Source organism: Emys orbicularis, chromosome 1 (assembly GCF_028017835.1).
Source record: "Emys orbicularis isolate rEmyOrb1 chromosome 1, rEmyOrb1.hap1, whole genome shotgun sequence".
NCBI lineage: Eukaryota > Metazoa > Chordata > Testudines > Emydidae > Emys > Emys orbicularis.
The window spans coordinates 321158927-321172616 of NC_088683.1; the positions used below are offsets into that span (position 1 = coordinate 321158927).

A 13690-nucleotide genomic window follows, 5' to 3' on the forward strand; every position below is an offset into this window, starting at 1 on the left:
TGGGAAACTGCAACTTTACAGTGTACTGTGCCCAAGGACATTTCAATTACTCATTGTCATCCAAAGGCATGGAACAGGAATCTACTATGATAAAGGTTACAATTTTTAATTCTATGTTGGTAGCTCATCCACTCTAACTTTCTATTGAGATTCAACTTAGAATGATTTCACATAGTAAACAAGAGATATATGATATAATAATTCCCTCAAATCTGTTGTTCAGACATAATACTTTTTCATCTATTTCAATTTGCTACTGCAGAATAAACATTTTAAAAAATTGAATATAGATAATAATGTAGGTAGAATCTTTTAAACAATTATTTAAAACACATTAACACCACCAATGTTAATGCAGTTAAAATGGCACAAATCAGGCTGAAAATACACTCCTTAATATAGGCCCTGACCTGCAAACATTGGATCATGTGAATACTCATATGAGTAGTTTAGTCATGAGAGTAGTTGTATGAGCAGTCTCAAAGAAGTCAACGGGACTACTAATATGTGTAAAACAAACGTATGTGCAGGTATTTTCAGGATCAGGCCTATAGTGATTAGATTAATTAAAATTTTATGGAAACTCAGGTCAGAAACCTATATAAATGAGAAAATGATTCTGCAACTTTTTCTTGTAGATGAACTTTTATGAATGTGGAGATCCTAACTGGTTTCCATAGGACTCCATGCAAGTGCAGCCGTATGCCCAGGCACAAGAAGCTGCAAGATCAAGGCCTTATTGTGTTTCCACAAAACCACCTCTTATTTACACATGATCACTTTGTACAGTTCAATGACTTATCCACCAAATTATTATGATACCAAATTATTTCATATGTACTCTCATGTCATCTGTTTTCCTTGTAATTCAGTAATCATTCAGGAATCCTGGCTCAATAACTAACTAACTAACGGAATTTTAATTTCCTGAAGAATGTCTTACTGGTGAATATTTCTATGAATATTATATTGAATTATTAAACAAATGTACTTTGTACTGCCCATGACCCTTTTCTGTTTGCTTTCTTTAAACATTTATGCAATCAAGTTGTACTAGTATGGATGCTTAGCAAATTTTAAGCTTCTGGGCTTGTATATTTGTAGAAAGTGGGCTTCAAAATGTACTTTCTGTGAGCGTTCACACTAGGAAACCAGTGATAGGAAACAATACCATGAGACTTATGCGATCTAGCATAAGCAAGCAATTCAGTTTTAATTTTGGATTTTGTTACTTCACGTAGCAAGCCATTGAGTATATGAAACTTCTAAAAAATGTAATTGAATAATTTTGAAAAATCTCAAAAAATCTTGATCTATTCGCAATTATCCCATGAATAAAATAAGAGGTAAAAAATTTAATTAAAAAAAGCAGGATAGATGCTTCTTTTTGATTGTTGTGCTAGTAACTGCTTATGGCTCTGTTTACTATTAAACAGAATTCAGAACTGGAACCATAAATTAAAAACTGTGGAGAGGAAAACTCAGGGATGGAAAACAGGTGAAAGGGACAGAGGTGGGCAAGAAACTAAACACAGAAATTAGATAGGGGAAAGAATGAGGAGGCACAGGGGAAAGAAACTGACTTCCTCAAGGAGACTGGTACACAACAGTCCTGTGTATCTTTTTAAAACAAAAATATATAACCTTTTATACATCGCTATTACTGTGTTCAGCAATGATATGAGCTTACTTTCTTTAACCTCCCACACAACATCTCTGTGAGTTATTATTTCTTTCTGTTATTCTTGTCATGACTTAAAACCCAGTCTTGCAAACACTAACAAGTGTGTGGCCTGCTTCCACAAACAGCCCCCCCGACTCTAATATAATTATTAACAGCATATATTAACAAAGAACAATATAAAAAATGGACAGAAACAAAAGATAAATAAAAGAACTAGCAATATAAGAAAAGAATATGTTAAAAAAGGGAATGGAAAAGGAGAAAAAAAATGCTTGCAACTTTAAGGTTGTTAAACAGTATTTTGCTTCATTCATGTTCATTTCAACCTAAAAATAACTTTGACCATTTTTTGACAAAATAGCAGCAGGTCCCACAATTATCTTTGTGACATGAGTATAATCTCCAAAAAATGCACCACTTAAATTTAGTTCTAAACTTCAATAATTGTGAAAATTTAAAAAAAATGTTTCCATGACTGGGTATGGGTCATTTTTAGCTTTGCCAAGTTAGGGAAAGAATAGCACATAGTAGAAAAACTCATTCAAATTAGGTCCCTCCATCCCTTTAGGCTTTCCACAGATAGCGTCTGTGATGAAAACTAAAGCTGTTGTAGTCTGGTTGAATTTAGCTTGAATTGCTTGACTGGATGCAGAAGCCCAGTCTGCACCTTCTGTGATTCCATAGGCTCCCATGCGATGGAACATTTTGGAGAACAGAGTGCTCAAGTGAAATGATTTACAGTTCCTTTAAACTATAAAATAAAGAATATCAAAATATCCATGTTTCCAGAATGATAAAATTAAAATCTCTCTGATTTCCAATAGGCAATGTATTTAAGTATACTTACTTAGCTTGTGCTAGCACACCTATTACTTCTGCATACAGATCTGCAACAATGTGCATATTTCCAGTGTTAGGACCAAGGTACCTAGCAAGAAATAAATCAGATGGTTGAGAAAGCACACTGCTTTAACTAGTACAATTTTATTAAACAATTCAGCAAGCAATTCTTTTCGTGTTTTGTGTGGGAAAGAGCCTTACCCTTCTTTATATTTAAAGTGCTTGAAAGCCAAGTTAATAACATCATGTACCAAACTGTCTATGACAGGATGAAGTGGAATCTGAAAGTACAAATAAAACATAACTGGCATGTGAATATTAAAGTTTACGCTTCATACTTCAATGCCAATATTATTTTTGTATATCGTCCCTGAATAAATATACTAGCTGAAAATTGGGCTAAAAATATAAAGACGGCTTAGTACTGAAGAGAAATATGTCATCTCTGAAAAATATGGCAAAATGAAGTCTATATTAATACTAAGTTCAATAAGATGTTTCCCATATGTGGAAAGAGAGGACAGAATAAACAAACAGTTGGTTTAGAAACCATTTTTATGCTAGACTTTTTATGTTATAAATATAAATTAATAATAATTTGAAAATTAGCCTGAGAGATGAAATACTGTACAACTTCACAATCATTTACTTCTTAAAGAATCATTTATTTTAAGGATCCCATACCTGTTTCAAAACTTCTATTAATACTAAAGAAAAAATAAAATCAATGGCTAAATCTCTTCTTTCCATTAGATAGTCTCGCTGCTGTTCATCACTGCAAAATCAAAACAAGAAATAAAACAGTAGTGAGACATGTGTCTTATTTTATATAATAAGTCTGCATAAATTATAAGTATACAAATAATCATAAATTGGATTTTAGTTCCAGTTTTTCAAACTGTAATCCTAAATTAAAAAATGAAAGGCAGTACAATGACAGTCTCTTAAAATCTAGGATAAATAGCACAAGTACAGACCTGTCACATTCATCTATTTTCAGAAGTCGACATGCCCTCCCTTCACTTCCTCTCGCTCTGTTTCCAGCTCCAGAGACCCATGTTGGCTCTTTCTCCCTCAACACTCAGGTACTCCATTTTCTCTTTTTATGTTCTAATTGAGTAATGCTGAACTGAAATCTAGAGAGTGGATTTTGTATTTCGATCTCACTCTCAATGTCACTGTTTATTAAATTATCAATGGTTTTGAAGGTGGAAACAGTACCAGAGTGTCGTATTAGTCAAAAATGATTTTAGGTCAAGATTTTCAAAAATAGGAGCCTGAAGTTAAATTCCCAAATCCAGATTTAGGTGCTTGCTTGACTGTTTAGAGTGCTGCACACCCAGCAGCTCCCATTGAGATACATTTTTTAAACATGGGTACCTAAAGTCAGGCACCTAAATCCTTAGTTAGACACCTAAATCATAGGCCTGGGTTTCAGAGATCTGAGTACTAATAAATCCTGCTGAACTCAAAGACCATTGACCAAATATGTATTTAATTGGCTAACTTTACACACTCAATTTTGAAAATTTTGGCCTCTGCATTTAATTAGGGTTGAATGATAGTTTATTGTGTCATACTGACTAATGTTCTGTACTAAAAATGTGGGCATCGAAAATATATATACATAATATTGATGAATAATTTTTAGTCAGTGACAAGAAAATGAGACTTGCAAGAGCCTCAGGCAATGTTTTAAAGATTATTTTCAGAAAAGATTTGTTTGGCCTGGTGAAATTCAGTATCCTTTTCATATTCCAGTCAGATAGCATTAGAACTTAAAAGAAAAGAAAGAAAAAAGCTTAGTAGTATCAACAGCAACACATTATATTTTATAATCACTACTGATTTTTGCTTCAATTGTAATCAAGTTCCCAAGAATAGAAAATCTTCATGCTGGCCTAGCAGCCAAACATGAATATCTAAATGCCCTGTAGTTACAGAGGTGACCTTGCAGGATTTTTCATAAATAAATACATAAGAACATAAGAATGTCCATACGGGGTCAGACCACTGGTCCATCTAGCCCAGTATCCTGTCTTCCGACAATGGCCAATGCCAGGTGCTTCAGAGGGAATGAACCGAACAAGAAATCCTCTCTCCATTCTGAAAACTGACCATTTAATCCTACCCTTTGTTTCCTATCTTTCAACCAGTTACTGATTCATGCATGGGTGGTGTGTCGCATAGGCTGGGGGAGGCTGTGCCTTCCCAAACAGCCTGGTGTGGCCCCGCCCATGATCCTCCCCGAAGCCCTGCTTGCCTTTTCCAACTTGGCCCCAGCCCAGGCAGGCTGCTGCCTGCTCCTCTTCAGGGAAGCAGTGTGCTGAGGCTAGGGTTAGGGGGGCCAGGACGCTAGGGAGCTCTGGGCACTGGGGCCACGCCGCCCAGCACTGGGGGGGAGGGGCTGGAGGCACTGGGGCTGCCCGCCCTTTGCTCAGGGCCAGGGGGCTGGCCACTGGGGCCACTGCCCGCCAGCTCTGTGCTCGGGGGCCGCCCACCCTGTGCTCAGGGGCTGGGGCTGCGCGCTGCCTGCCTGGGGCTGTGTCGGGGGAGGGGCTGGCGGCCGTGGGGGGGCTCCGGCGGGAGAAAGGGGGCGAATCTTCAGGTGAGGGGTGGGGCTAGCCTCCCCCAGCCGGTGGTTCACCCGCCACCCATGGATCCATGACAGGACCTTCCCTCTTATCCCATGACAGCTTACTTTGCTTAAGAGTGTTTGTCAAAGGCTTTCTGAAAATCTAAATACACTATATCCACTGGATCACCCTTGTCCACATGCTTGTTGACACCCTCAAAGAATTCTAGTAGATTGGTGAGGCATGATTTCCCTTTACAAAAACCATGTTGACTCTTCCCCAACAAATTGTGTTCATCTATGTGTCTGATAATTCTGTTCTTTACTATAGTTTCAACCAATTTGCCTGGTACTAAGTTAGGCTTACTGGCCTGTAATTGCTGGGATCACCTCTGGAGCCTTTTAAAAAAAATTGACATCACATTAGCTATCAGGTACAGAAGCTGATTTAAATGATAGGTTACATACCACAGTTAGTAGTTCTGCAATTTCACATTTGAGTTCCTTCAGAACTCTTGGGTGAATACCATCTGGTCCTGGTGACTTATTACTGTTTAATTTATCAATTTGTTCCAAAACCTGCTCTAATGACACCTCCATTTGGGACAGTTCCTCAGATTTGTCAACTAAAAAGCATGGCTCAGGTTTGGGAATCTCCCTCACATCCTCAGCTGTGAACACTGATGCAAAGAATTCATTTAGTTTCTGCACAATGACATTATCTTCCTTGAGTGCTCCTTTAGCATCTCGATTGTCCAATGGATCCGCTAGTTGTACAGCAGGCTTCCTGTTTCTGATGTACTTACAAAAAAAAAATTGGTGTTACATTTTGAGTCTTTGGCTAGCTGTTCTTCAAATTATTTTTTGGCCTTCCTAATTATATTTTTACACTTCACTTGCCAGAGTTTATGCTCCTTTCTGTTGTCCTTAATAGGATTTAACTTCCACTTTTTAAAGGATAATTAAAAGGATTTAAAGGATATTGTAAAGTATAATTATGTTTTAATTTTAATTAAAAACAACACATTTGTTTTTGAGTGGTTTGATGTGGTATGATGTGGGGTGAAGAGGTATTTCAAACATATGGAAAGATTAATGGTGTCTCTTTCAACTTTCATTTATGTGACAGCTATTATATACCAGTTCATTCACCCATGTGCAGTTAATTGTTAGCACAATAGGGTAAAAAGTAGATTTAATATAACATGAAACTGATTTTTGGACAACTAAGAAGTGAGCAAAAAGTCCAAGTTAGCACGCTTATTTGAGGTTGACTGTTCCAACATCTGATTGGATAATAAACAAGACATTATCTGTCTTTTCTATGCCTTTCACTGGTTGAGAATCCACAAGCAGCCAGCATCCTCTTTCTATATCTTCCTTAGCTTTCTACTTTCATTATTTATTAATGCTAACTGCATGCTGGATGCTATATAAAACATGTACAAGAAATGGTCCTGCTCTGAGTAGCTTCCAATCTAAATAAGTGTGAACGTTTGCTCAGTTTTAAAGTATATTGAAAAGCTGTCATGAGAAAAATTGAACTTTTAAGTGTATGGCTATCAATCCCCAAAGGTCCAGCCCTGTATCCTTTCTCAGTCAAAACTCCCACTGATTTAAGTAGGATATTTTTCTGAGACACCAGTAAAGATCAGCACAGTTCTCATGTACATGAATAATCCCACTGACGTCTACTAGGCTACCTGTGCTTAAAATTAACCATGTGCTTAGTGCTTTCATTGATCAGGATGAATATAAGGGATGTGTGATCTGACCTGCTAGTCTACAATAATCTGAGAAAATCCAGTGTATTTTTCATAACAATCTATGAAATGAAATGCTAATCTTATATCCTCATTGAATAACTGAAGTTCTAGCAGGCCCCACAGCTCCAATTGACTTCAATAACTATTGGCCACTTTTCAAGCAGTTGTAGTTTTCAAAGAATAAAATTGTACTAAAAACTCTCTCTCAAAAAATTCTCTGCTAAAAGCAGACCTCAGATACAGCCAATTATCTAGTTCCCTAAAACACAAGAATCAATTACATCATATGAGGTTTAGGTAGCATTATTGGGTTTTGTTTTGTTTTGTTTTGAAACTTCATTAAGGCAAAGTTACAATAGAACATTAACATACAACATCATATATTACTTATTTGGGATCAGGTTAATATTTGCTAGAGCAGTGGTTCTCATCCAGGGGTATGCATACCCCTGGAGGTACACAGAGGTCTTCCAGGGGGTACATCAATTCATCTAGGTATTTGCCTAGTTTTACAACAGGCTACATAAAAAGCACTAGCGAAGTCAGTACAAACTAAAATTTCATACAATTAATTGTTTTTCCGCTCTATATACTATACACTGAAATGTAAGTACAATTTTTATATTCCAATTGATATATTTTATAAGCAATTTTTCAGTAATAGCATGCTGTGACACTTTTGAATTTTTATAATCTGATTTTGTAAGCAAGTAGTTTTTAAGTGAGGTGAAACTTGGGGTACTCAAGACAAATCAGACTCCTGGGAGGGGTACAGTAGTCTGGAAAAGCTGAGGACCACTATGCTAGAGCTCTTCAAGTGAGCTATTTGCAGTGTTTTGGTATATGGATATATGTATATGAGAAAGCAAGTATGCAATCTATAGTGTTTTTTAGACCATCTGTTCTATTCTTGTGATCAAGCAGTTTACTAAATCTATAACAATCCTGCTCTCTGATGCGCCTGGAGATTATTGTCAGTACAGTACCTTCTCACAAGAGTAAAGCAGACGGACACAATAGATGAAAAACACTATTTAAATGGCATTCACAAAATTCAAAATGGTGGTGAGGACCAATACTCTGGTTGATATGGGATCATCCAGGAGCATAATTTTAATTGTAAGAATATTGCACTCCTTCTTTAGGTGGTCTGGGGGTAGACTCCTATAAACTTGATGTGAAGAATAAAATGATAGTATGTTATAATACAGATAGGTAGTATTTAGAGCCCAAAAATCTTGAGAGTGCCCTTTAAATATTTAGACATTTGTTTTGCTTATTCAGCTAAAAAGTGATTATTCAAATTGATATACAAAAAATGGATTGCCTACAATTCAGAAATGTCACCCAGTACCAGAATTTTCCTGAAATTCCTGTTTTCCAAAATTTCAATGCCTGAAAAGCCACTTAAATAAAAAGTATAACAGAAGCTGAACACTTAAATGTAATACATTACATCTTTGAATCCAAATTATGTTTATTCAAGAGTGTACCTTTTGGATTTAGTGCTTGTTCTTGGTCTGTATTCATGAGATTCATCTTCTATGCCATTTTGCCTTTTATACCAATCAAAAAGAGTGCGCAGAATAGAGGGTAGGCAATACTCTGAAAGGGAGCTCATTGAGCTTATTACCTATAGGGGAAAACATAATAATTCAGAGAGTATTCAAGCTTTATCTTCACCTTCAAAGAGTGCTGTAAATTCATACTTAAAGGTTAAACTTGCTCTTGTTTTTATCTCCATTTGAATTTTTTATTTTTACCACCAGCAATGCACCTTAATGTTCTTTATCCACACATACATACAAACAGAACTGTAAAATGGTTTGCACTTCTATAGTGCCTTTCATCTAATATCAAAGTGCATTAAAAACATTAATTACATCTTGCAACAACTTGGAAAGAATCTTTAAGAGGGGAGGGGCTGTTTCCTGTATACCTGGCTGCCGTGCAGTGGAGTTGAAAACGATCACCAGGGCAGTCACAGCGGAACACTGTGGGACACCTAGTGGAGGCCAATTCAGTTGACTTACACAACACTGCGTCTACACTGTGATACGCCTCTTGTGGAGGTGGAGTAATTAAGTTGACGTAACAGGCAAGATTGGTCGGTGGAAGGGACCTAATAGTGCAGACGCATACATTATTAGGTCGACATAAGGCATCTGGCGTTGCTCTAAGTTTGTAGTATAGACTAGGCCTAAATTTTTATACCATGCTCCCCGCCATGGTGTCTGAGCATCTTCCAAGGTAAGGAAATATGTCCATTTTACAGATGGATGAATTGCTGAACCTAGACGTGATTTGTCAGAGGACTTGCAAAGTGATGAGCACTCTGGCCCTGGACCAAAAAAGCAGTGAAGCATGTGCTTACCTTAGAATGTGTGAGTAGTGTCATTAACTCCATTAGGATACCCACATGCTTAAGTTAAGCGTCTAGTTAAATGCTTTGCTAGATCAAGTCCTGACAGTTCAAAGCCTTGCAAGATCAAGCCCATTGAGTGTCAGTGACTAAGCCAGGAATAGACCAAAGGAGATCAAATTCCCTATTCTAACACCTAACCTAACAACATTGTTCCCAAACTGTAGTAAATGCATTTATAGCAGCCTTTATGGAATGACAACTCATTCAGAAATGCAATTTAACCAAAATTCTGATTTATTTCATTATAAGACAGCAGATTTTTGATTAGATGCAGAACTAACTTACTTCTCAGTCATCTTATGAGGCTTAAAGTTTGTGAAATGTTTTCAGGATGAAAAGTGCTAAGTATTACTATTTTCAATTGTATTCAGACATCATGAACTAGAACAGGGATCGGCAACCTTTGGCACGCGGCTCGCCAGGGTAAGCACCCTGGCGGGCCAGCCCGGTTTGTTTACCTGCCCTGTCTGCAGGTTCAGCCTATCGCGGCTCCCACTGGCCGCGGTTCGCTGCTTCAGGCCAATGGGAGTTGCGGGAAGCGGCGGCCAGCACATCCCTCGGCCCATGCCGCTTCCCACAGCCCCCATTGGCCTGGAGTGGCGAACCGCAGCCAGTGGGAGCCACGTTCGGCCGAACCTGCGGACACGGCAGGTAAACAAACCGGCCCAACCCGCCAGGGTGCTTACCCTGGCGAGCCGCGTGCCAAAGGTTGCCGATCCCTGGACTAGAACTTATGGGCTAGAATTGAATCATGTTAAACCAAAAAATTACACCTATTTCCTGTGTAAACATAGTACATTTCTACAAATGTATTATTCTTTCTAGAAAAGCATACATATTTCAGTCCAGCTGTTTCAACACATTTTATTATTTGATACATGAAACCAATAACTGGAAGTTGGTATGAAGACATTGTAATTTGGTGTAGCATCAGGGGTGTTCAATGATAAAATATTACAGTAGTTCACATTAAATTATACTAAAGCCCTGAAGCATAAGCATTCAGATAAGCATGTAAAGGATATAAATAATATTGTCAGCTCAAAATGCTAATCACTATCAATTCAGGATGCTATCAAATTACAGCTTAGACAATTTTATCTTACTTTCTAAAGCTTGAAAAAGTTATTTCTGCAGAGTGTCACACCAATTTTTATTAGTCATAAATAATAATTAAAACAACACAGGTTGGGCCAGAGTATAAAACTTATGCAGAGATCCCATTTGCAGAGCACCCATTATACATTTTGATTCATTTTTTTTAAGGGGAAGGTGTAGGAACATGGAAATGTTGTTCTCAATTTAAAAATATGAACTTGAACGAACACATTCAGCTTTGCATTGAATTAAATAAAAAGTCAATGAGTCCCTACCCCTGACACTTTCAATGGATATCAATTTTCATATCAAAAATACTGTAACAAGATGTGATGCTTCATAACAATAAAGTTCCTAGATTGGGAAATGTATATAGCAGAGAAGAAGCAAGCAAAATTAAATTATGTTTTCTATGCATTCCAGAGAGAAACCTGTTTTTCACCCCAGTTGTTTATAACACGTTCTTTTCTAGTATAGCTGCCATTAATGTTTATTATTAATTAATATAGCACTATAAATGTACATGACACTTTAAAGAACCTGTAAAAAGACAAGGTCCCTTCCTCAAAGAGTTTACACATCATCCATCCGAATACAATACACAGAAATAGGCCAAACATGAAAAAGGGCAGACACATCATTAATGAGCATGTCACCATAAGAAAGCTTTGTGGAAGAGGTGGCTTTTTATGAGGGATCTGGAAGATAAGGAAATTCTGGGTGCATGGGAAGTGAGACAGTTACAAATACAAGATCATGAGATAGATTAGTGGTACTGTTGATGTCTTGCTTATTTTTTTATTTTTTATTTTTTTGTATTTTTAGTGAAAAGCTAGTTTAAAAAAACAAGCCCATATTTTCACTATATACTTTTACATAGACTTCTGCACTACTTAGGTTGGCACCAGGGCCGGCTCCAAGCACCAGCTTGTCAAGCAGGTGCTTGGGGCGGCCACTCCGGAGAGGGGCGGCACATCCAGCTATTCGGCGGTAATTCGGCGGACGGTCCCTCACTCCGGCTCGGAGCAAAGGACCTCCCGCCAAATTGCCGCCGCAGATCGCGATCGCGGCTTTTTTTTTTTTTTTGGCTGCCTGGGGCGGCCAAAACCCTGGAGCCGGCCCTGGTTGGCACCAGGTCATAATGCCACATAAATGAGCACCCAAAGCCACACTGCCAACTGAATCAAGTAGTATTAGTTGCAGAGCTCTTTATTTATGATTTCCTGCAGAACCAAGCTAAACCCTAAAAGGCAAAATACTCTTCCAAATGAAGTTTCTTTCTCCCATTTACTACTAACTCTGATTCAACAGATTTATATTATTCACTTCAAGTTTGCACAAAAGGTTCGCCACTAGGAGTTACTTAAAGATCATGACAAGCAATGGGAAAGCCTCAAAAAGTTCCATTCCAATACAAATTTGAAAATTTTGGTATCTATCCAAAGCTTATCTGAGTTATCTAGACCTATTGGTTCTGCAGCATCAGGCTGGAAATCTCATGAGAACTCTCGCAGATTTCAGCGTAAGAACATAAGAACGACCATACTGGGTCAAACCAATGGTCCAACTCATCCAGTATCTTGTCTTTTGACAGTGGCTAGTGCCAGATGCTTCTGAAGGAATGAACAGAACAGGGCAGTTTTGAATGATCCATACCCCTGTCATCCAGTCCCAGCTTCTGGCAGTTGGAAGTTTAGGAACACCCAGAGCATGAAGTTGCATCCCTGGCCATCTTGGCTAGTAGCTATTGATGGACCTATCTTCTGTGAATTTATTTACTTTTTTTAACCCAGTTATACTTTTGGCCTTCACAACATCCCTTGGGTTCCACATATTGACTATGCATAGTGTAAAGAAGTACTTCCTTTTGTTACGCCTGCTGCTTATTAATTTCATAGGATGATCCCAAGTTCTTGTGTTATGTGAAGGGGGTGAAGCACTTCCGCTCCTGGTCCCAGCCAAAATATGGAAGCCCAGAGGAATGCAAACATGGAAAAAGTCAACCACATTAACAAAAAACTCCTAAAATGGTTGAGTCAATTTTGTTTAAAGTTTTGGTGAAGGTTCAGGAGCAAGGCTGAGCTTATTTGAAGCAGTTGGCTCAACTCTGCTCTAGTTGAGACTACAGCAAATTTCTTGAGAAATTTATCTTTAGTTTTTAAAAGTGATTGAGAGCTCTCTCCCATTACATATGTATGTTTAATATTACCCAGTGTACTCCTACATAGGGTGTCTGTCTGGAAATTATCCACCCTACATTGGAAAGCTCAAGTTCCATGGTATATGGTTGTTTAATAATTATTACTCTCTAGTATTAGATTATATGAGCAGCACATATTGTTAAATGTCTTCTGGGATGACTGACATAGCTGCCAAATAAAAAGTAGTAACAGCTTGCCTACTCAAAAGTTGGGTACTCTTATGTATGTTCTTGCCAGTCTTTTTTACATCACATTCACCATTGCCAAATTAGTGTCTGAGGCTATCAGGATAAGAGCTACCAGATTGTGGTGTGCATGCAGCATGGAGAAGTCGTGGAAGATGAGGGAAACTAATGCAGCCTTTTACAGAAGCCACACCTTTTTAAATTTGTGCTTGTCAATCACACAAAGACCTCATGGAGCTTCCATTGACGGGCATTTTCAGAGCCACTTTACTGCATGATGTATAAAAAAAAACATGAATAATTCAGTACATTTTTTTCATTTACTTTTTAATAAACAAGGGTTTAGATCTCAGATATTGTATGCACTGCAAGAAAAGGAGAGGTTACTCACCTTGTGCACTAACTGTAGTTCTTTGAGATGTGTGTCCCTATGAGTGCTTCACTTCAAGTGTCCGTGTGCCCCATGTACTTTCAATCAGAGATTTTCGTTAGCAGTATCCGTTCGGACTGCGCATGCATCCTTCATGTCCTCATGCCCTGCACCAAGGCTCCATAGGGCTCTGTGAGTGAACTGTTCTCAGTCCCAAGTCCCACAGAGGAAACTCTGAAGCAGAGGGGAAGGAGGGCAGGTAATGGAGCACCCCTAGGGACACAGATCTCGAAGAACTACAGTTACTGCACAGGGTGAATAACAACTTCTTCTTCTAGTAGTGTCCCTATGGGTGCTTCACATCAGATGCCTCCCAAGCAGTATCCCTGCAGGGAGGAGGGATCTTCATAATCCGGTCCAGAATTGAAGACAGTAGTGCATGGCCAGCTGACGTATTGGATATAGAGGCATGGACCAAGGCATAGTGCTTGGAGAAGGTATGTACTGAAGACGGTGTAGTGGCTCTGCAGATCTCAGATACTGGAA

The 13690-nt window shown here is 38.3% G+C and overlaps 1 protein-coding gene across 2 annotated transcripts in view; it reads right to left on the reverse strand.

Annotated features, from left to right (window-relative positions):
* Nucleotides 1-13690, reverse strand: part of FRY (FRY microtubule binding protein) — a 297837-nt gene that overhangs the window by 183271 nt on the left and 100876 nt on the right. For both annotated transcript variants that reach the window (XM_065403807.1, XM_065403815.1), the window contains exons 4-7: nucleotides 8359-8498; nucleotides 3209-3299; nucleotides 2726-2805; nucleotides 2532-2612 (exon numbers count right to left, since the gene is read on the reverse strand). In XM_065403807.1, the coding sequence (XP_065259879.1) occupies nucleotides 2532-2612; nucleotides 2726-2805; nucleotides 3209-3299; nucleotides 8359-8498 (392 nt within the window). The remainder of the gene's footprint in view (nucleotides 1-2531; nucleotides 2613-2725; nucleotides 2806-3208; nucleotides 3300-8358; nucleotides 8499-13690) is intronic.